The 24,739-nt window shown below is 45.4% G+C and overlaps 1 protein-coding gene across 1 annotated transcript; it reads left to right on the plus strand.

Moving 5' to 3' along the window:
• Positions 1-8,892: 8,892 nt before the first annotated feature.
• On the plus strand, positions 8,893-24,122 carry LOC115528378 (2'-5'-oligoadenylate synthase-like protein 2). The gene is given in 14 exon segments (XM_030336464.2): positions 8,893-9,180; positions 9,182-9,234; positions 9,237-9,283; positions 15,424-15,496; positions 15,499-15,711; positions 16,926-17,101; positions 21,127-21,199; positions 21,202-21,367; positions 21,848-21,989; positions 23,460-23,506; positions 23,508-23,659; positions 23,662-23,682; positions 23,685-23,854; positions 23,856-24,122. Coding segments are annotated over 14 exon segments (1,542 nt in total). The 5' UTR covers positions 8,893-9,088; the 3' UTR covers positions 23,973-24,122.
• Positions 24,123-24,739: the final 617 nt, after the last annotated feature.

Genomic DNA, 24,739 nt, shown 5'->3' on the forward strand with positions numbered 1-24,739 from the left:
CTTGCCCACCGGAAAGTGTCTGGTCTATAAGGGTCACCTACATTTGATTGGACCTTGTGTTTCAACATCTTACTTAGCCGGGGCCAATTCCTACCTCCTGTCCCCGGATGTGAGTCACAGGACCCGAGACAGGACAGGTGCCTCACCTTGGACCTTCAGCATCCTTGAGTTAAGCTGTTGAGTAGTTCTCAACGGTGGCTCCAGGTTCTCGATCTTGGACGCCAGCTTTCCCAGCTGACCATTTGTCTTGATCTTTTCCTTCTGAGTGACCACAGACAGAATGGGCACAGCAAACCTTCCTCATGGAGCTCCTTCAGTCATGAATCAACGCACTGGAGGCATCAAATAGTTTTTAAAAAGAAACGAAAGATGAGACATCACAACTGACACTATAGAAATGCATGGGATTGGAAGAGACAGCGATAAACAACTATATGCCAACAAATGGGATAACCTACAGGAAATGGATACATTTCTAGAAGCATACAACCTACCGAGAATGAATCAAAAGGAGTAGAAAATATGAATAGCCACAACGTGCTACACATCAATACTCTACAATGAACAGCAGACACTGGCCCAAATGTCCCATACTGGTTGTCGCCTTTGAGTCATTTCACGTGTTGTTCCTTCTGCCTTACAGGGTCTGCCACTTCCCAGCAGTAGGTCCTGTGCAAGTTTCTCAGGCTCATCGACCTCAACTATCTCATGTATAGAATGGGAAACACATTGGTTGTAACACTTACCTCACAAGGTCATCATGAGGCTCAGATGACGTGTGAAAACGCTTTATAAACTGTAAAATCTTGTACCCACATGAGCTAACAGAGTATAAAACGATGAGTGTCAAGGGGTTAAGACAGGGAGGGAACTTATAAGATAGAAGTAACTGCTGTGGGGGACTGGTAGATGTGATTTTTGTTCTACATTCTGGTGAGAGAAGCTTTATAAAAGACCAAATGAATTAACAGAACATAATTGGGGTAAGGGATAGGAAAGAAGATAATTGAGAAAGGGAGGCCTGGATGCTCTGGAATCTTCTGAACTCTGGAGAGAGGAAAGTGTTTGTCCGTCATCCAACAGAGAGCCATTCCCCCAAGGGAGGTGGGACAATTTTTGCTTGACCCAGACCGATTCAAATCTTGCCTCTGCCATTTTGACATTAGGACTCGGTTTCCTCATCCATAAAGTGGGCATAATAATGGTACCAATCTCAGAGCGTTGCTGAGATGCTTAAATTCATTCTTTTCTTTTTTGTCATTCAAAAATACTTCTTAGTAACACAGCATTGGATTATAACCAAAGCATGAAATAAATGCACATGAGTTCATATTGATATAAACAAATGAACAAACAAACAAATGGGGGAGAAGAGGCAAATTTTCCTTTAAAAGAATTCCAAATAATAGACTCCCCACTTCAGGAGATGAAGTTGAATCCTCCCCATCTCCCACCTCAAGCAAAGGAGGGCTGGATTTAGAACATGCTTCCAAATAACAGAGTATAGACAGGGAAACAGTGATTTAGCGGAGCAGCCTGGCACACACAACCTTAACTGAATGACAGAAGTCAGCAGCAATGTCCTGTGAATCTCAGGCACCCCCCCACCCTGCTGTTAAGGGACGAGAAGGCACAGAGGCACTTCACCTCTGTGGTATTCCTTCCAAAAACCCATACTCCCAGCCAACTCATGACGAGAACATCAGACAAACCCAAATGAAGGCTCATACTCCAAAAGAGCTGACCAGTACCCTTCAAAACTGTCAAGGTCGTGAAAAACAAGACGGAGAAACTGTCCCGGACCAGAGGACACTGGGTAAGCATGACAACTAAACGCAGCGTGGTGCCCTGGGTTGGATCCTGCACAGGGAACGGACATTAAAGCAGAAATTGGCAAAATCAAGTATGGAGTTTATCTAATGGAAATAAACAACAGCATTGTCTTCATTGTGACAAATGTACCACGGTAACGGGAGGTGATAACAATGGAAGAACCCAGGTAGGGGGGATACAGGAGCTATCTGTACTGCCTCTGCAACTTCCCTGCAATTTTAAAAACTATTTCAAAACAGTTCATTTGAAAAAAAATAAAAGTAAAGAATCTTTCTTGAGAGCATCTGTTTATGGCCATGATGGTGTTGGGACTGGGGACCCAGCCGTGAGACAGATGTGGTCCCTCAATCTGGAATCTACAATGAGTGGGGATCTGGGAACAGATAAAGAAAATGTGATATGTTAAATGAAATATTGGGGTGCCTGGGTGGCTCAGTCTGTTAAGCGTCTGACTCTTGATTTCGGCTCAGGTTACGATCTTGCGGTCGTGAGATCGAGCCCCACGTCAGGCTCTGCGCGGACAGTGCGGAACTTGTTTGGGATTCTCTCTCTCTCTTTCTGCCTCTCTCTCTCTTTCAAAATAAATAAACATTAAAACATAATAAACTAGGGGCGCCTGGGTGGCTCAGTCGGTTAAGCGTCCGACTTCAGCTCAGGTCATGATCTCGCGGTCTGTGAGTTCGAGCCCCTCGTCGGGCTCTGGGCTGATGGCTCGGAGCCTGGAGCCTGCTTCCGATTCTGTGTCTCCCTCTCTCTGCCCCCTCCCCCGTTCATGCTCTGTCTCTCTCTGTCTCAAAAATAAACTTAAAAAAAAAAACATAATAAACTCAAATGGAATATTATTCAGCCACATGAAAAAAAGGAAATCCATTTGCGACAACACAGATAAGTTCAAAGGCTTATCCTACATGAAATAAGTCCGAGAAAGATAAATTCTGTATGATTCATTTATATGTGGAATTCATAAATAAATGAAACAAACAAACAAAAGAACTCACAGAAACAGAGAGTAGATTGGGGCAGTGGGAGTGGGGTGAGGGGGAATGCGCAGAAGGTAGTCAAAGAGTACAAACTTCATCATTGTAAGAGGAATGAATCCTGGGAATCTAATCTACAGCATGGTGACTACAGTTAACAATTCAGCTGACCCTCGAACAACATGGGCCTCGCCTGCGAGGGTCCACTTACATGCAGATTTTTTTTTTTTGACAAATAAAGTACAATACCATAAAGTGTATTTTCTCTTCTTTATGATTTTCTTAACATTTTCTTTTCTCTAGATAGCTTTATTGTAAGAATACAATATGTAATGCATATAACATACAAGATATGTATGTGGTTGGCAGTTTGTTATCGGTAAGGCTTCTGGTCAACAGGAGGTTATTAGTGGTTTTCAGACGGTCAAAAGTTATACACAGGAGCACCTGGGTGGCTCAGTCAGTTAAGCATCTGACTTTGGTTTCGGCTCAGGTCATGATCTCATGGTTCATGAGTTCAAGCCCATGTCCAGCCCCACGCGGATAGCACAGAGCCTGCTTAGGATTCTCTCTCTCCCTCTTTCTCTGCCCACCCGCCCCCCTCATGCGCATGCTCGCTGTCTCTCTCTCTCTCTCTCTTCCTCCCTCCCTCTCAAAATAAATAACTTTTTTTAAAGAAAAAAGGTATATCCAGATTTTCAACTGTGCGGGTAGGTCAGTGTCCCAAGGTCTACTGTATTGTATACTTGAAGTTGCTGAAAGAGTGGATCTTACAAGCTGTCACCATACTCGAGAAATATAACCATGAGATGATAGATATGTTAACTAACCCTACTATGGATGCATTAACTAACCTTACTATGGTAATCATTTCACAATAAATAGGTATATCAAATCATCGCTTCATACACCTTAAACTTAGGCACTGTTATATGTCAGTCATACTTTAATAAAGCCAGAAGGAGGGGGAGGAGAAGAAGAAGAGAAAGAAGGAAGAGGAGAAGGAGAAGGAGGGGAAGGAGTAGGAGGGAGAAGAGAAGGAGGAGAAGAAGAAGGAGGAGGCAAAGGAGAGAAAGAAGAAGAGGAAGGAAAAGGAGGAGAATAAAGACCTAAAGACAATCCCAAAGAAAATATACAGATGGCAAGTAGCTTATGAAAGAGGCTCAACATCGTATCCTGGTGGGAATTAAAAATTGTACACTTTGTTGGCTTTTTTTTTTAAAAAGTGTAAGTTTATTTATTTATTTTGAGAGAGAATCACCCATGGGAGGGGTGGAGAGAGAGGGTGAGAGAGAATCCCAAGCAGGCTCCACACTGTCAGCACAGAGCCCAACACGGGGCTTGAACTCACAAACCGTGAGATTCATAACCTGAGCCAAAACCAAGACTCAGACGCTTCACTGACTGAGCCACCAGGGGCCCCAGAGATTTTTAAGGCAGAGACACTTTCCTGTATAATAGCGTTAATGGTGGATATGTGTCAAGCTGCATTCCTCAAACCCATAGATAAACCTAATGTAAACTACATACTTTAGGTAATAATAATGTATCAATACTGATTCATCAATATAACAAATGCACCACACGAATGGAAGATATTAATTAGAGTGTAACTGGGGCGGGGCGGGGGGGAGGGAGGGGTTGAGAAAGAGAAGGTAAATGGGAACTCTGTTTATTTAACATTTCTCCATAGGCTTATACTGCTCTTAAAAATAGTCTATGGGGGCACCTGGGTGGCTCAGTCAGTTAAGTGTCCGACTTCAGCTCAGGTCATGATCTCGGGGTTCGTGGGTTCGAGCCCCGCATCGGGCTCTGTGCCGACAGCTCGGAGCCCGGGGCCTGCTTTGGATTCTGTGTCTCCCTCTCTCTCTGCCCCTCTGCCCCTCGACCCTGTCTATCTCTCTCTCAAAAATAAATAAACATTTAAAAAATGTTTTTAAGTCTATTAATTTAAAAAATGCAAGGATGAGAAAAAGATATACCATGAAAACAAGAAAAAAAATGAACATAGGAAAAAAATAAGGAATACTCAGGTGCTCAGAGGGAAGCAAGAAGCAGGGGAAAAAAGAATGAAAAGCAAGAAAGCGTGTGCCCTGAAAACCCAGTTTACACCTGTTATCAGGTATACACAGAGGTAGTTCCAGTACTGACCGACTCCACACCAGCAGGGCTGGCCTCCATTTGGCGTGGTAAGTCCTACCAAACTAAAAATGTTCCCTGGCATCTATCCTACTGAGGAAGGCTGTCCGCTGGTCATCAAGGGGAGAGAACCTGCGAGGATGTTCTGCCCTTGGACAAATGCTTCAAACGCTTGGTTTTACGTCTGAGCAATTTTTTGGCAACAGCTGGACTTGGGTTCCAGAAAGGCAGAGGGGAAGCACTCCGCATTACTTCAGCCCAGGCCACAAAGACGTGTATAATAATCCGAGACGTGCGCTGACCTCGAGATCTTTCCAATTAATTTCAATCAACCCTTCATTCAGCAAACAACCCAACAGGCACTCGAGACCAAGCGGTGAGCAAAGGAACCCGGTCTGCCTTGCAAGTGAACTTCTCTCTCACATCCTGCCTTCTATGGAAGGCGCCTCTCAGACAGGAAGCTCGAGTTCAGGTCCAGCTCCTTGTAGCAGCAGACAGTAGTGATGGATGGAGGATGCACGAAGACAAGGACAATGTCTGCCTGCAGGGATGAGAAAGGAGGCTCCCAAAGGGCAACTGGGACTCAGCAGATGGAAGGAATGGGGGGTGCGCAGTAATGAGCTCATCGCGAGAAGATCCGAAGGCTGGGATGTTTGGGGAAGTGGCAGCAACGATGAAAACATAGGTAGGAGAATAATGAGAGACGAGGCAGGCTGAAATCGGAGACACCTTGATCCACAGCCCCACGAAGAAGCCTGAACTTTAACCACAGACGAGGAGGTAGGAAGCCACCGGAGGATTTCCGCAGGGGAATGACATGTTCCCGATGAACTTTTTTTTTTTTTTAAGACTTCATTTCCAACTAAGCTCTACACCCAACGTGGGTCTCAAACTCACAACCCTGAGATCAAGAGTCCTGTGCTCTACTGACTGAGCCAGCCAGGCACCCCCGATGAACTTTTTCTGATCTAGAACTAATCTAACTTTCCCTGATCCTTTCACAGTTGGCTTTTAATTACAGAACCAAAATATTGATGAGGATGTGACTTAAGGTCTATATAATTTCTAACTAGTAAGACTCCATTATGCATAATTGGACATTAGCAAAATTTAATACTCTTGCGGTTTAAAGGACAGATTTAAAAAGTGAAAAAAACAAGCCACAATATAGAGACAAATTGAAAATCATGCATCTGATAAGAAACCTGTATCTAGAATAAAGAACTACTATGATTCAATTATAAAAAGACTTCAATTTTTTAAATCGCAATCCAAGCTAGTAAAGGATTATGATAACAAAGTGACCTGTAAATAAAAAGGAATTTCACGTTCAGACCCAGGATGATACATATGGAATATAAAAGAATGGATAAGTGGATTTAGGAGAGGAAAGAAGGAAGTGGCAGGAACCCTATACTATAAAAGGCATCTTTGTAAAAGAAAAAAAAAAGACAAATGAACTGAACATCTCCTCAAAGAAGATACAGAAATTGACATCAATCATATGAAAAGATGTCCAACATCGTTAGCCATCAGAAAAAGACAAATCAGAACCACAGTGAGGTATCACCTCACCAACCACCAGAGGGTGACTTATCATCGAAAGAACAGATGAGCTTCAAGTGTTGGAGAGGATGGCGAGCAATCACAGCCCACAACGATCGATCGATCGATCGTCCAGGAAATGGTGCAGCCGCTTTGGAAAACAGTCTGGCAGGTGGGCGGTCAAATAGTGAAACAGTGTTACGGTGTGACCCAGTATCCACTCAAGAGAAATGAAAACGCATATCCAAAATGTGCTCGCCTTCAGCAGGGCGTCCAACCGGAGCCGCCCGCCTCCGGAGGATGCTGACCCGCTCCTCCCGCGCCCCCTCTGGTCTCGAGGAGGGATGCAGGTGTTGCGAGAGGAAGGCTGTTCCTTGGCAGGAACCCTGAACCCTTTCCACAAAGAGTGTCACTAGCTTCGTTTAAAAGGATTAAACAGGGGTGGCCCAGTTGGTTAAGCCTGTGACTTCAGGTCAGGTCATGATCTCGCGCTTTGTGAGTCGAGCCCCGCATCGGGCTCTGTGCTGACAGCTCCGAGCCTGGAGCTTGCTTCGGATTCTGTGTTTCCTTCTCTCTCTGCCCTCTCCCCACTCATGCTCTGTCTAGAAAGAAAGGAAGAAAGAAAGAAAGGTATAAGCTGCGGGGAGCCTGAGTGGCTCAGTAGGTTGAGCACCCAACTCTTGTATGATCTCACAGTTGTGAGTTCAAGACCCACATCTGGCTCTGTGCTGACAGCATGGGGCCTACTTGGGATTCTCTCTCTGCCTCTCCCCCCCTCCTCCTCAAAACAAATAAATAAATAAACTTAAAAAATAAAAGTATTAAAGAAGCTGAAGTGCTTAGACACTGGAGATGCACCAAAACTGTTGGCTATGTAATGTTTCTTATCCCTAATTAATTAAACATTGGCATTGATGGCCAGGGGTTCTGAGCGGCTTAGGGGAAAAGTCGGGGTAAATAAAAGTGCTTTGAGATTGAAACTGGGCACCAAGCTGGCTTACTCTTATGGATCAAATGATTACTAACATTAATGTATTGCTTATTAATGTAATGCCAGGCACTATGCTGAGTGCTTTATATGCATAATCACCTGAAATTCTCTCCACTCAGTGAATTCTTCCTTTAGAAGTAGTAAGAACGGGGCGCCTGGGTGGCGCAGTCGGTTAAGCGTCCAACTTCAGCCCAGGTCACGATCTCGCGCTCCGTGAGTTCGAGCCCCGCGTCGGGCTCTGGGCTGCTGGCTCAGAGCCTGGAGCCTGTTTCCGATTCTGTGTCTCCCTCTCTCTCTGCCCCTCCCCTGTTCATGCTCTGTCTCTCTCTGTCCCAAAAATCAATAAACGCTGAAAAAAAAAATTAAAAAAAAAATTAAAAAATAAAAAAAAAAAGAAGTAGTAAGAAGGAAATAATAGTGGACTCGAACCCTTAGGGTAATCTGAGGTTGGCAGATTGAATAATAGAAGAGGACAAAGTTCAGGGAATATTAAAATTAATCCCACGTTTGTAAATCTTGATTCTCATTGCACTGTACTGCCTCTTGCTGGAAACTAGGAGGCTGGAAAAGTAGTAAATGGTTGATCCTGCTACAGATGGGATGCCTTATTTTTTTTAATTAAAATGTGTAAGAATGGAAAAATACTTTCCGTGGACAAGGGAATAAGAATGGCAAAAAAGAAGAAAGAAAGAAAGAAGAAAGAAAGAAAGAAAGAAAGAAAGAAAGAAGAAAAAGATCCACAGTACCGTGGACACATCAGACCCTGTTTGCCGACTCTGGGCTTGGCACTTTGCATGCTTTTCTCCCTCCCACAAACCTGGTGGCCCGTGCAGCCAGAAGTCAGCTTCTCCTGGTCCCTCACCACACCTTAGCATCCGTATTTGCAAAACCCAGTCTCCTCCTCCTAGCCATGGCTTCCCCAGACGTGCCCCATACCTACGATCTCAATGAATGGCCAAATCTTATCCTTGCCATTAACAAAAAAAGAGAAGAAAAATCCTCCTGGCATTTTGTTGGCATTTTGGGGAAGGAGTTTGGATGAGGGCGGCTTTGACTTCATAACACCGACCCCGGCAAGTTTTTGCACACCCTGGGGATAAGGGAGACGTTGGCCTGGATGTGAGGAACAAAACGGCAAATGAAGGGTGTGTTTACCTTGGCTCTTAGAAAAGAAAGAGCTCAGTTCATCCTGGGCCTGGCCCTGAGTAGGGAAAAGATTAACAGAGGCAGGGAGAGAGAAAAGACCCTCAAGAAGGCAGCAGCTGCTTGGCAGGGGCAGGGAAGGCCCGCACACTGGGAAACGCTCAAACTGAGAGTCAGTGAGTGATCTCCAAGGGCGCTCGGCCCCACACTCAGCCCTTTTTTTCCTGATCACGTAAAAACAGAAAGAAAATTACAGCTGAGCAAATTCACTTTCGGTTTCCAAACCCAGTGAGCGAGGCCTGGAAAGAACCACCTCTGGGGCCGAGGCCGCCCGAGGAGGAGAGGAGGAATGGAATGTGTTCCCCCCGTCCTTTAGCCTTCCGGAGAAAGGCTAGACCCCTTACAGGGCAAGGCAGAAGCCCAGAGAATTTACCCCAAGGGGCAGCCTGGTCCTTTGGAGATGGAGCTCTTCCAGAACCTGTATGAGACCCCCGCAGACATGCTGTCCGCCTTTGTGGAGCGGAGCCTTCAGCCCGAGGGGACTGGAAGGAGGAGTGAAGGATGCCTGGCAGAGGATCGAACGTTTCTTCAGGGATCGATGCTTCCATGAGAGCTGGTTCTAGACCAGGAAGTCAGGGTGTTAAAGGTGGTGAAGGTGAGCCAGGGGGAACTTGAGTGGGGGACTTGAATCCCAAGCCCTGCGCTTGGAAACCATGTGACCTTGCGGGAGAGGTCATTTCATCTCTGGAAGCCTCATTACCCCCACCCCCCCACCCCGTCTTTAACCTAGATTTGTTATAAAGAATAAATGAGTTAAAGCGTGGGTGTAGCAGGATTGTTGCAGAGAGAGTCGTGACACCCAGGCTTTTCTTTACAGGAAGCAACTTTATTCATGCTGTCACTGATCAGTTGGGTTCGTACTGGAAGAAGTGAGCCCCCAATGTCACGTGGCGTAGTTTTTCATATATTTTTTACCTCTTTGTCTCCCATATATGGTAACACACAAACGTGTCTGGTTGAGTGGTTTCATGTTACAAGGTTGTGAGGGATGTTGTCATATATGCCTATAGCCAGGTTACCTTGTGGTGTTTTTTCCCCCGTAGGGAGGGGACCCTACCGCGTGGACAAGTGCTTTTAAACAGTAAATCATCCTATAAATCTGAAGGATGGTAAGGGATGATGATGATTATTTGAGATCAAGCTGGTTGCCAGGGTGGCAGGAAAAATATGGCTAAGCTTGCTGTCTCTCTCAAAATAAATAAATATTAAAAAAAAAATCTACCTAGCAATTAGGAGTACTTAATGGATTAACGGACTGACCATGTAATTCAACACTCCCTTATATCATGGTTTTTCCTGGAAAGTACTAATTGTAATACAACTTTTAACATACCACCCTAAGTCAAAAGTGCCTTGACCATCAATCAGGCTAGGTTTTGCTAATTTCGCTAGATGAAAGATATCTATGAACCTAAAAAATAATAATAAAGTAGCCAATTACCTTACCAGCAAATAAGTTTATTCAGGAAAAACAAACAATGCCAACTCAACACAGGCCAGCTATGCAAAACCATAATAAACAAGTCCCACCGCAAAGTAGACGAGGAACTTACCGGAAGGAAGAGGAAGGTGGGAGGGATTGTTCTGAAGGAAAAGCTGGTCAGAGTAATGAGACTTTCTCATTGGCTGAGTTGCAAGGGTAGTCGGTTCCTTGCAGAAAATGCAACGTGCATCTTTTGGGGGGGGCGGGGCACTGCAATTGATGTGTCTGTTTACAATTCTGTTGGGGTCTGTAATTGACAATTCCTGCAATTGATATTGAGTGGTCCCGCTCCTCCTGCTGGCCTCCCCCTCTGGCCTCAGACCCCATTTTGTGAGGTCTCCCTTAATTTTCATATATCTAAAATTTACTTAAGTAAATCAGGCTTTGCCTTGGGGGTGGTATGGCTGCCAAAGGAAGGACCCGCGGCTTTAAGGAATTTTTTTTTTTTTTTTTTTTAAGATTCTTTAGGGCGCCTGGGTGGCGCAGTCGGTTGGGCGTCTGACTTCAGCTCAGGTCACGATCTCGCGGTCTGTGAGTTCGAGCCCCGCGTCGGCTCTGGGCTGATGGCTCGGAGCCTGGAGCCTGCTTCCGATTCTGTGTCTCCTTCTCTCTCTGCCCCTCCCCCCTTCATGCTCTGTCTCCCTGTCTCAAAAATAAATAAACGTTAAAAAAAATTTAAAAAAAAAAAGAATCTTTAAATAAAGGGTGGAGACCAAAGAGTCAGGGTGTCACCAGCATAGCAGGAGCTTCCAAAATGGAAATCAAGAATTACAAACTCTCTAGTTAAAAAGATACAACTTTGCACCGCCGGGCTCTGCCTGTTCCACATAGCTGAATTTCCTGGAGGGACTGTAATGTATGCTTTCAGGACCGAAAACCAAAAAAAAAAAAAAAAGAAAAGAACCAGAAATGGGACAATATTCTCTGAAGGGTGGGTTTGAAAGTGTTCAAGTATTTAACATATGTCGCAAAAAGAGCTCTTCCGTGAATTTGAAAGTGCTGTGTTTCCACTGGAGATACACGTTGCATTTTCTACACGCCATTTATGTTACTTCGAATACCCCTGCCCTGAAGTTCCCATTCTCACTTTTAGGGGTATGTGTCAAGTGGAGACTATTTGAAGAAGAAGAAGGAAAAAATCACTTTCCCTTTCCCTCTTGTTCTCTCAATGATCTTTATTTCCAGAAGTTTCAATACTCCTGGAATAACTATGTCCCAAGTATTTTGAGCTGTATCAGAAATACCTAGAACGAATGTTTACGGAGTTAAACGCCCTGTTTGGATAAACACTGGTAAACCAGCAACTGAAAAAGGACACACGTTGGTAACGAATGTTTCTGTTTCTATGTGAGGAGGAAGGAAGAGGTTACATTGCACCAATTCAACACTTCCTTCTCTCTGCCTTTCTGGACCTTGGTAAGCACTAGACTTTCTAAGTTGCATCTAGTTTTCGTGATTCCGTCTATCCATATGGTGGTGAGAGTACTGTGACTTTCTTGAGTTAAATGTACTGATACCATTGGATTTCCTACCACGAGTGACCTAGAGAGTCTTTTGGGACCAGCAGTAACTTTTGCAAAGATACCCCCTGCAGTGCTTGATCACGGCCATCCTTTGACATCTATATTCTTCCTTTTACTATTCTGTTTCCTCAGGTCAAGGAACCCAGTGCCAAAATCAAGGCTACATGGGAACCTGAGATCAAAATTATCTCGTAATTTAAAAAAATTTTTTTTCACATTTATTTATTTTTGAGACAGAGCTTGCACAGGGGAGGGACAGAGAAAGGGAGACAGAATCTGAAGCAGGCTCCAGGCTCTGAACTGTCAGCACAGAGCCCAATGTGGGGCTCGAACCTGTGAACCTCAAGGTCATGACCTGAGCTGAAGTCAGCTACTTAACCATCTGAGCCACCCAGGCACCCCAGCCTCATGTGATTTAAAAAAAAAAAAAAATTTTTTTTTTTTTTTGGATTTATTTATTTTTGGTAGAGAGAGACAGAGCACAAGTGGGGGAGGCAGAGAGAGAAGGAGGCACGGAATCAGAAGCAGCCTCCAGGCTCGGAACTGTCAACACAGAGCAGGACAAGGGGCTCAAACTCACAGGCTCAAACTCACAAACCGTGAGATCGTGACCTGAGCCTAAGTCAGATGCTTAACCGACTGAGCCACCCAGACGCCCCTCATGATTTTTTTAATGTTTATTTTTGAGAGAAAGAGAGAAGACAGAGCATGAGCAGGAGAAGGGCAGAGAGTGAGAGAGGGAGACACAGAATCTGAAGCAGGCTCCAAGCTGTCAGCACAGAGCCTGATGTGGGGCTCGAACCCACGAACCGCGAGATCATGACCTGAGCTGAGGTCGGACGCTTAACCGACTGAGCCACCCAGGCACCCCATGATTTTTAAAAACTATACAAGTAATTTCTGGCACCAACCCAGATGAAGTAAGGTTCTTACAAACTCTTACACAAATTATAGCTAAAACTCTGGGCAGACATCAAAAAACAAGTGTTTAAGAACTCTGAAAAGTAAACAACATTAGGCAGATTTGGGACCGAAGTCAAACTCAAATAACAACCTATAACAAAGGTGGTTACAGTGGAGCAACTAGCAGTACATGGAACAACATGGATGGATGTCAAAAGCACTGTGCTCAGTGAAAACAAAACCGGCTTCTAAAAAGTCCCATACAGTACAATTGCTTTTGTGTCCTTCTTGAAATGACAGCATTATGGAAATGGAAAACAAATTAGTGGTTTCTAGGGTTTAGAGATGGGGGGGCAGGTGGTTAGGTCTCTAAAAGAGCAGAAGGAGGAAATACAATGAGATAGGTCTGTATCCTGATTTCAGTGGTGATTGTAGGAATCTACGCATGCATAAAATGTCTTAGAACTATATGCCTTGCGTCGATGTTGATTTCCTGGCTATGTTGCTATGTTTAGATAAGGTGTGATCGTTGGGAGGAAACTGCAGACCTGTCTAAACTATTTTCCTGCATACCTGTAGTTATTTCAAAATAAAAATCAATTTATTGTGCGGGGGAGAAGGGCCAGCCCCCTTCCCTGCCTACTGAAAGAGACCCCCAGATCCCCCTTCCTCAGAGGACATGTTCATTTCAGCGCTGTTTACCCAGCCAAGGAGCAGAGACAGCCCCTCAGACGTAGCAACAACCCCCGGAATTTGGGAGTCTTTATTTTTCTTTTAATGTTTATGTATTTATTTTTGAGAGAGCGATAGAGGGTGAGTAGAGGAGGAGCAGAGAGGCCGACAGAATCCCAAGCAGGCTCCACACGGTCAGGACAGAGCTCGACGTGTGGCTCAAACCCACAAACCGTGAGATCATGACCTGAGCCGAAACCAAGAGTCAGACGCTTAACCGACTGAGCCACCTAAGCTCCCCGAAATTTGAGTCTTTTTTTTTTTATTTTTTTTATTTAAAAAAAAATTTTTTTTTCAACGTTTATTTATTTTTGGGACAGAGAGAGACAGAGCATGAACAGGGGAGGGGCAGAGAGAGAGGGAGACACAGAATCGGAAACAGGCTCCAGGCTCTGAGCCATCAGCCCAGAGCCTGACGCGGGGCACGAACTCACGGACCGCGAGATCGTGACCTGGCTGAAGTCGGACGCTTAACCGACTGCGCCACCCAGGTGCCCCGAAATTTGAGTCTTTAAAAATACATTCCCCAGGACAGGGGAACAAATAAATAAACTTTATTTAAATATTATATATTTATACATAAGTGTGTGTGTGTATATATATATATAATATACACATACATATATATATAAACTTAACACATATATAACATTCCATAGGACAGTGGCTGCCTTTCCACACTTTGGTGGAAGAGGACACATTTTCTCCTTCTCTTGTTGAGGATTCTTTTGACCAAATATTAAGAACATGTAGTTTTCTAGTTCATTCCCTGCAACTGCATCGGCACTAAGTAGGGGGAAAGGACAAGGCAAGAGGAAGATCATTTGCAGGTGAACTGAGGGCAGGCAGGACTTTCCGTTCTCAGTCCCCCTCCAGTAGGGGGACCCCATCCTCACTTTGTACCGGGATTTCGATGCTTGTCCATGACATCCGAATTCCTTTTCCCTGCTTCTTTCTTTTCCAGGAAAGATTTATTTAAAAAAATGTTTTTTAATGTTTATTTAATTTTGAGAGAGACAGACTGACAAACAGAGCGTGAGTGGGGGAGAGGCAGAGAGGTGGGGGGAGACGCAGAATCTGAAGCGGGCTTCAGGCTCTGAGCTGTCAGTACAGAGTCTGACGCAGGGCTCGAACTAACAAACGGCGACATCGTGAGGCGCCCCCAGAAGGAGAGATTTGCGATGCATCTTTCAAGGCTACTGCTGTGCCTTGTTCTATGAACACGTATGTTACCTACACACTGAAATTTCCAGCATCCCTGCATACCCACACATCTGCACACACAAAGTCCAAAAAATGTATTTGTGCATACGCACACAAAACATATGTACAAAATACATACGTACAAGTATGGTTGCCTAGGCCAGAGCTGTCCAATAGAACTTTCCGAGTGATGGAAATGTTCTACACATGTGCCCCCCAATGTAATCATCACTCTCTGTGGGCGGCTGTTGAGCACTTGAAGTGAGGCTGGTGTGACTATGAACGAATTTATAAATTTCATTTCATTTAAATTTAAGTAGCCACAGGGGCACCCGGCTGGCTCAGTTGGTTGAGCGTCTGACTTTGGCTCAGGTCATGATCTCACAGTTGGTGGGTTTGAGCCCCACATCATCGGGCTCTGTGCTGACAGCTCAGAGCCTGGAGCCTGCTTCGGATTCTGTGTCTCCCTCTCTCTCTCTCTGCCCCTCCCCCACTCATACTCTGTCTCTCAAAAATAAGCATACATTAAATTTAAGTAGCCACATGTGGCTCTTGGCTACCATGTTGGACGGCACGCAGTTAGGCATCGAACATCTCTGGAATGAGCTAGAAGAAGCTGGTAACTGTGGGGGCCTCTGCAGAAGGAGCTTAGGGCCTGAGGTACAGGAGGGTTTTACGTTTCATTTATATTCTTTGAACTGTTTATCATGTACTTAATTTTTCTAAATGAATGAAAAGACGTGGTTGGCAAAGGCCACCATGTACGGAGGAAACCAGGAGCTCCTTTTGGTACCTGTGTAGACAGCCTAACATGAGGCCCCTGGCTTCACCCCAGCCTCAAAGCTTCAGTCCCCAGGGGAGGTGAAGCTCCAACATTACTGTCCTCCCCAGGGTGGATCCTCCGGGAAGGGAACGACGCTGAACTACAGCTCCGACGTGGACTTGGTCTTGTTCCTGAGCTGCTTCCCAGCTTCCAAGACCAGGCAGAACACCGTGCATCTGTCATCAGTTTCATCGAGAAGAGACTGACTCAGTATGGCAGGAGCCTGGCCTACAGCATCACCATGGTCCCGCAGAGAGAGACGACCAGGGTCCCCCGCTCCCTGTCCTTCCACGTCCAAGCCAGGAAGAACAGTGAAGCCATTGGAGTGGATGTGCTCCCAGCCTATGACGCTCTAAGTAAAGACAACAGTGGGGCGGGGCCAGAGAAACTAGGCAGGGGCCCTCCACCAACCTGGCCTTGGGGGAGGTTTGGGAAAGTGGAAGCCAGAGAGGGGAGAGTGGAGTTTGCCTTTTTTTCCCTGAAGGGCTGGGACTGGAGCTATACCTTGAAGATTAATTCCTTCCATAAACTCATGTGTTTCCATGTCCCGCTGCCGGGGAGCTAGGGAACTTCTGGATTCCCACCCAACCCAGGGAGACTCTTCTCTGACCTTCTGGGAAACACCAGGGCAAGCAGGCACTTCAGGGTCTTTGGAGTTAGCTTGGAATCTTTTTCTTCATGTTTCTTTATTTTTGACAGCATGAGCAGGGGAGGGGCAAAGGGGGGGGGACAGAAGATCCCAAGAGGGCTCTGCACTGATAGTAGAAGCCCGACACGGGGTTTGAACTCACGAACCATGAGATCATGACCTGAGCCAAAGCCGGTCTCTCAACCAACCGAGCCACCCAGGCGCCCCTAGGTCGGAATCATTCTTAAAGACAGGGCTCTTGGGGCATCTGGGTGGCTCAGTGGGTTAAGCGGCCAACTCTTGACTTTGGCTCAGGTCATGATCTCACGGTTTGTGAGATCGAGCCCCAAGTCAGACTGTGTGCTGACAGTGTGGAGCCTGCTTGGGATTCTCTCTCTACCTCTCTCTCTGTCCACACACTTGCAAGTGTGTGCTCTCCCCTCTCAAAATAAATAAATAAGCTTAAAAAAACAACAAAAACAGGGCTCTTAATGTCTTCAAATTTTGGCACTGAGACTTACTAACTGTACGACCTTGAGCAAGCTATCTAACACCTCCAAGACTCAATATACCAGCCTGCCAAATGGCATAATGTCAGGTTGAACCATAGGAAATTGGCCACATTTGACCGTGCTTGGGCCTCAAAAAGGGCACTCCCTATGGGTCCACTTAATTTTACCTGCTGCATGGAGCTGTTCTAAGGATTCCGTGAGCTTAACCAGTGTCTGACTCATGCTAAGTCTTTGGTCAATGGGAGTTCTTTAAAATCTATGTGACTTTTGAGGGGGCCACCAAACCCTCTAAGCTTCCGTTGGAAAATGGGAAACATAATGCTGTTCGTGCAGGAGACAATTCATGTCCACTGGATACCTCGTGGTTTTATTTCCCATCTTCCTCTCCTCAAAGAGTGGATTTTCTCACACAGGTTCTTTTGTCTCCCAGGAAATTTTTGCCCGGACTCGAAACCATCTCCGGAAATCTATGAAGATTTGATAACCAGTGGCGGCCACCCTGGGGAGTTCTCGCCAAGCTTCACAGAGTTGCAGAGGCACTTTGTGAAAAGTCGCCCTGTCAAGCTGAAGAACCTTCTGCGACTGATGAAACATTGGTACCTGCAGGTGTGGGGCTGGGCTACCGGGCTGGGAGGTGCAGGGACAACAAGGAGGGCAGGTGCACGCTAACATTTTTTTTTTTTTTAAGAGAAAAAAATGGAAACAAACCATCTCAGAATAGAGCTAAATAGGGACGCCTGGGTGACTCAGTCGATTAAGCGTCCGACTTCGCCTCAGGTCACCATCTTGTAGTTCGTGAGTTCGAGCCCCACGTTGGGCTCTGTGCCCGCAGCTCAGAGCCTGGAGCCTGCTTCGGATTCTGTGTCTCCCTCTCTTTCTGCCCCTCCCCCTCTCTGTCTCGCAAAAACAAAAATACTTTTAAAAATTTTTTAAAAAAGAATAGAGCTAAATAGTGTAGGCAGGTGATGTAATTGGAAACTGAATTGTAGGGAGTTGGACAGCATTTTGCATTATTGTGACTGTTCTTTGTTGTTGCTCTATTCTGTTAACTTTTTTTTTTTTCATCCAAGTTAGTTAGCATATAGTGCAACAATGATTCCAGGAGTAGATTCCTTAATGCCCCTTACCCATTTAGCCCATCCCCCTCCCACAATCCCTCCCATAACCCTCTGTTTGTTCTCCATATTTAAGAGTCTCTTCTTTTTGTCCCCTTCACTGTTTTTATTTTATTTTTGTTTCCCTTCCCTTATGTTCATCTGTTTTGTCTCTTAAGGTCCTCATCTGAGTGAAGTCATATGATTTTAGTCTTTGTCTGACTAATTTCACTTAGCATATACCCTCCAGTTCCATCCACGTAGTTGCAAATGGCAAGATTTCATTCTTTTTGATTGCCGAGTAATACTCCATTGTACATATATACCACATCTTCTTTATCCATTCATCCATCGATGGACATTTGAGCTCTTCCCATACTTTGGCTATTGTTGATAGTGCTGCTATAAACATTGGGGTGCACGTGCTCCTTCAAAACAGCACACCTATATCCCTTGGATAAATACCTAGTAGTGCAATTGCTGGGTCGTAGAGTTGTTCTATTTTTCATTTTTTGAGGAACCTCCATACTGTTTTCCAGAGTGGCTGCACCAGTTTGCATTCCCACCAACAATGCAAAAGACATCCTCTTTCTCTGCATCCCCGCCAACATCTGTTGTTGCCAGAGTTGGTAATGTTAGCCGTTCTGACAGGTGTGAGGTGGTGTCTCATTGTGGTTTTGATTTGCGTTTCCCTGATGATGAGTGACGTTGAGCATCTTTTCATGTATCTGTTAGCCATCTGGATGTCTTCTTTGGAGGAGTGTCTATTCATGTCTTTTGCCCATTTCTTCACTGGGTTATTTGTTTTTTGGGTTTTGAGTTTGGTAAGTTCTTTAGATTTTGGATACTAACCCTTTATCTGATATGTCGTTTGCAATTATCTTCTCCCCATCAGTTGCCTTTTAGTTTTGCTGATTGTTGCCTTCTCTGTGCAGATATTCTCTTAACTTCTAACGCACCGTGCCTTGGTCACAGCCTCTTGGTTTCTAAAGGACAATTAAATGGTTCCTGACATGCACAAATGTGATTTTCCACAGGCTTCAGACCTCAGGCATTTCATACAACAGTAAGAAGAAAGCTACCACGTATCAACCTTTTTTTTTTTAATTTTTTTTAACGTTTATTCATTTTTGAGAGACAGAGAAAGACAGAGTGCGCGCAGGGGAGGGGCGGAGAGAGGGAGACACAGAATCCGAAGCAGGCTCCAGGCTCTGAGCTGTCAGCACAGAGCCCGACGCGGGGCTCAAACCCACAAACCGTGAGATCATGACCTGAGCCAAAGTCAGACGCTTCACTGACTGAGCCTCCTAGGCGCCCCGCTATGTATCAACCATTAATTGTCTGCCGTGGTCTATGCTGAGTGCTCTGCATATTTTTTTTCTCAGTCTTTCCAACAGCACTGTAATGTATGTATTTTTCATCAGCCCCATTTCGGGGATGAAAAAGCCAAGGCTCAAGGGCTAAAGTTGCGCTGAGATTTGAACACAAAGGTGCCTGCCTGTGTGCTCTTAATCAACAATGCCACCTGGCTTTTTACAATAATAATTTATTTCATGGGGCTCCTGGTGGCTCAGTCGGTTAAGTGTCCAGCTCTTGATCTCTGCTCAGGTCATGATCTCATGGTTCATGGGTTTGAGCCTCGCATCAGGCTCTGCACTGGCAGTGTAGGGGGTGCTTAGGATTCTCTCTCCCTCTCTCTCTGCTCTTCCCTGCTCTCTCACTCTCTCTCTCTCTCTTTCAAAATAAATTAAAAACATTTAAAATAATAATAATTTTTTCGTAATCATAATTTTCATAATAACAATTTTTTTCTGATTATTTGTATGTTACATTGGGCTCATGAAAAATTCAAGTGATGAAAAAAAAGCATAAGAGAGACGGCAAAATTTACATGAAATGCGGGGTGCTTGGGTGGCTCAGATGGTTGAGTGTGCGACCTCGGCTCAGGTCATGGTCTCACAGTTGCTGGGTCGAGCCCCACATCGGGCTCTGTGCTGTCAGCTCAAAGCCTTGAGCCTGCTTCAGATTCTGTGTGTTTCTCTTTGCCCCTCCCCCACTCATGCTCTGTCTCTGTCTCAAAATAAATAAACATTAAAAAAAATCTGTTAAATTACATGAGATGCATGAGATGATACTAATAACATTTTTGAAGACTATGCCTTACACCCCTCTTTGTATCTGTGTTCACACAGCTCATGCCTGGAGCTACTTAAGTGGAATCCTAGCACGTGTACTCTTTCTATGGTACACTCTTTTCAAAAACGCATTTGCTTACAGACCTTCGGAGTTGAACTTTGGGGACTTAACCTGTTCATGTATTTTGCATCTTCTCCCATTGGGACATTTTCTTATCAATGGAAAGACCTTTTTGTAAATATTTACCATTATTTCTCATGTGTTACAAATATTTTTACCAATCGACCGCTCCTCTAGGGACCTAGTTATCGTATCTTTGACAATACAATTATTTCTAATTTTAAACTACACAACAGGGCTGACTTTTCTGGGTTGTAGTTTTTCTATCTTGCCGGCAGTGTGTAGGTGGTCTTTAATTTTCTTCTAATATGTCTCATATACATTTTTACTCCATTTGCAATCTATTTGGTATTTGGTGTGACAGTGGGATCATCTTTATTTTCTCCCAAATGGCTGACAAGTTGCACCAGCATCATTTGTTGGATTATGCATTTTTTCCCATTGTTCATCACCCTTACCGGTTGTTAAATTTCTGTATCACTGGGCACTCTGTTCTGTTACACTTGGCTACGGTTTATACTGACACCAAAAACACACCATTTGGGGGACAACTGCTTTCTAGTCATATCTGAGAAAACAAATACCAACCTCTCGTTTTTCTTTTTCATAATTTTCTTGGGTCTCCTAAGCATTTATTCCCGTATTTGAATCTTAAGATCATTTTTCTCCCACTAAAAAACACCAGTGGGATGCTAATTGTAATTACAATAAATTTCTAAATTAATTTTTGAGGCACTGAAAATTTCCCATGATTACACCTTCTCCATCTTCAGTTTGTTCCGATTTTGTTTTATGTTTTCAGTGTGTCGATGTGTTTTTGTTTTTAATTAGCTTCCATATACACTATATTATATTGCCTCCCCCATTCCGACTCACTGGCCCAGAAGGTCCATGAGAGGCCTCGGTTTCCTCTTTCGTTGAAATTTTGATGGCCCCAGGACATAATCCGTCTAGAGCCCAAGCTGCTGGGCTCGTTTCAGATTTTCATGGATGTGCTACATAATCCAGATGTAAAATGGAGTTGACAAAATAGTTATTTTATTTCTTATTTTTATGCAAGCTCTATACCCAACATGGGGCTTGAACTCACAACCCTAAGATCAAGAGTCAGTGCTCCACTGGCTGACCCAGCCAGGCACCCCTGAAGTTGACAGAATATTACTGGGACCTGGAAACAGAACTGGAAACTCCCAGTTGCCAGGGTAGCAATCTCATACCATTCTCTCTGTCTCTCTCCCTCCCTCCCTCTCTCTTTCCCTCTCCCCACCCTCAACCCTGCAGTACTTGAAACCTAAATATCGAAACAAAGCATTGCCCGCAAAATACGCGCTGGAGCTACTGACCATCTACGCCTGGAAATAGGTACAGATGAAAGTGAGAACTTCAACCTGGATGAAGGGTTTAGAGCCGTGATGGAACTCCTCATAGATTATGAAGACATCTGCGTCTATTGGACCAAGTACTATGATTTCCAAAATGAGACCGTCAGAATCTACATCAAACAACAGTTGAAGGAATGCAGGTGAGTATTACTTTCAGCTGCAGGAATAGAAAGCCCAACTCATGCGAGTTTCAAACTAAGGGGAACTTACCTGGCTTTTGTAACTGAGAAGTCCAAAGATGAATGAAGCTTCAGCTGTGATGTGATCCAGAATGTTCACTATGTCCTCAGGGTCCCATTCTGTGAAATCTGCCCTTCCGGGGAGGTTTACCTTGGAATTCAGGCTCATCTCTTCATGACTTCCATCTTTTCTAGTCTTCTCATCTGAACTCCTCCCTTCCCACTGCAAGAGGGAGTACACCTTTGTCCTAGGATTCTAAGCAGAATCCCCGAGGCTCACTCTGATGGGGTTACAATTTGTAACCTAATCCAATCATGAACCGAGAACTTGAGCTTGCAGGAAGGCTTCCCGTCACACAAGCATGGACGATCCCATAGACTTGAGTGACAGAGGCCAGGATCCTAAGTGTGATGGAGATCCACTCCCTTTCTCTCTCCCAGGCCAGTGATCCTGGACCCAGCTGACCCCACCAACAACCTGGGAAAGGAAAAGAGATGGGACCTGGTGGCCAAAGAGGCTGCTCACTGCCTGAGGCAGGCCTGCTGTAGGAATGAAGACCCCAGCCAGGGCTGGCATGTGCAGGTACGGTCACTGTCCCCAACCCCCAGTCATGATTCAATGATGACCGCATGTCAACTCCCCAAGAATCCCCTCAAGGGGCACTGGGTGGCTCAGGTCATGATCTTGCGGTTCATGGGTTTGAGCCCTCTGAGCTGTCAGCACAGAGCCTGGAGCCTGCTTCTGATTCTGTGTCTCCTTCTCTGTCTGCCCCTCCCCTGCTTGCACTCTGTCTCTGTCTCTCTCTCAAAAACAAATAAGCATTTAAAAGAGAGAGAGAGAGAGGGATCAGGGCACCTGGGTGGCTTAGTCGGTTAAGCGTCCAACTCTTGGTTTCAGCTCAAGTCACGATGTCACCGTTCATGAGTTCAAGCCCCACACGGGCTCCGTGCTGACAATGCAGAGCCTGCTAGGGATTCTCTCTCTCCCTCTCTCCTGTCCCTCCCCCCACTCACTGTCTCTATCTCTCTCCAAATAAGTTAATACGTTTAAAAATTTTTTTAACATTAATAAAAAGAAAAAGATGTAAAAAAAAGAAAGAGAAAGAGACTTAATAGAGGCAACCAGAACAGTCAGTGAGGAACACAGGATTTGACCACAGACAACCATACCAGTGGTGAAGGCCCCTGGGCACAGCTTTTCCTGCACCATCATAGCAGTCTTGGGTCTGAACACTACATAGGAATCCAGGCTTCAAAGCCCCGGACTATTAGCTCATCTGAGAGCTAATCTCCCCAACCTGCCACTCCCAGAGAAATCTTGTTGCCCCTCCCACATGTCACATCCCGCGGGAAAAATTCTGAGGCTGGCCTCAAAGGCAGATCTGCGTAACCATATAACATAAAGTCCAAACCAGGATATTTTGAGCAGGAGATGGGGTGAGGCTAATTATGCCAGGACAAGGCACATACCCTGGACTGCCCTAGACCAACAGGAACATCGGGTCACCCTGGGTTAACAGCTGTGTCATGCATGATGCAGTGAATGAAAGTACCGTAGTTTTTATGACCACTACCCACCCTACTGAAAGATTCTTTAGGCTGCTCCCAGACTTTTGCCATCACAGTGAATATCCTTGAACATATGGCCCAGTGCCTGACATCTGTTAGGTTATTTAACCTAGAACAACCCTATGATGCACCTGTGGGGTAGGCGCAAATGTTATCCCCGTGTGACAGGTGGGGACTCTGAATAACGCCACACAGGAGGAGTGGCTCTTTGGAGAACGGTTGCCACTTGTTACTCTGATCAGGGTGAGTCACAGGACAGAGGGTGACCCAGTGGTCCTGTAAGCCTAGGGCGACCGAATGTTCTGTTTTGCCTGGGACAGTCCTGGTTTATACCCGTTGGCTGCGATAATCATCAATAGCCCCTTTTTCTACTCCAAGTGTCTTGGTAGGCGATACATCATATCATCGGTAGACAAAAAGAGGAGGATTGGAGGCAACAGCCACGACCATCACATATCCTTGTCTGCTCCTCCTTCCCTTCCAGCCAGCAAGAGAGGTCCAGGTGATGGTGAAAAAGACAGGAGAGGAGGCTGGATATTGTCGGTGGACCCTACAGTCCCATCTGGAAGATGAAAACGGAGATCAAGAGGATGTTTGGCCTCAGAGGGCAACAGCGTCTCTCCTTCCAGGAGCCGGGAGGGGAACGGCAGCTGCTCAGTAGCCAGCGGACGTTAGCCCATTACGGATCTTCTCTAAGGTTAGCATCCGGTGCTGGAGACCTTCCCTCCCGAGATCCAGGTCTTCGTGAAGAACTCTAGCGGCCAGAGCAAGCCTTATGCCATCCACCCTGACGACTCTATCTATGCCTTGAAAGAGAAGATTGAGGAGGCTGAAGGACCTTACGTGGAGGATCAGATACTAAAGTTCCAGAATCGGAAACATGAGGAATCACTGCAGCCTCTCAGACCTGCAGATCAAAGACTGTGACACCATCATGCTCATTAGGAGAAGCCACAGGCCCCTAGGAGTGCCCACGGTCGGGTTGTACATGATATAGACTTCTATGGCCCTCTTCCCCCACCCACCCCCTTCTACCCAGGCCACTGTGATTTTCTGAAGCATAAATATGAATAGACCCTTCCCCTGCGTGAAGTCCTCCAATGGCCCTATTACCTATGTAATAAAGTTCAAGTTCTTTTGCTTGGCATTCAAGGTCCTTGACAATTTAGCCCTTGCTTACCTCTTAATCTCGCCTCACCACTCTCAAAACACACCAGATGTGCCCAAACCCTTGCACCTCCAGAGCACTGAATGCCGGATCATACCTCCGTGACTGCGAATCAAACTATTCCTTTCCCCATGCTTTCGTCTTTCAACACGCACATCTCTAAGTCAATCTCCAAGTATGGACCCCAGACCAGCAGAATTGGCATATCCCCTGGGAACATCTTAGAAATGAGATTTCTCAACAACTATGTCGGCTTCACCCGAGTCAGTTCTTGGTGGTGGGACTCAGCCATCTGTGTCCCAACAAGCCTTCCAAGTCATTTTCTGCCGCTACACCCAGGTCAGACCTTCCGTGAAAAGCACTTGGGACCCTCATTGTGTTCCCATGTGGGGATCATAAGTCTCCCTGATTTAAAGAGACTTGACAAGAGCCTTATTTCCTGTGTCCCCGTGGTCTAGAATGCTGCTGGCCTGATGTACATGTTCAGCACGTACTTGCTGAACAAACAAACGAACCAAAGAATGACTTTGAATTCTTCCCTATTATCTTCCTGACGGTCTCAAGCCAGTTCTGTTTTGGAGACCACATGGTTTGGA

Source organism: Lynx canadensis, chromosome D3, assembly GCF_007474595.2.
Source record: "Lynx canadensis isolate LIC74 chromosome D3, mLynCan4.pri.v2, whole genome shotgun sequence".
In the NCBI taxonomy this organism is placed as follows: domain Eukaryota; kingdom Metazoa; phylum Chordata; class Mammalia; order Carnivora; family Felidae; genus Lynx; species Lynx canadensis.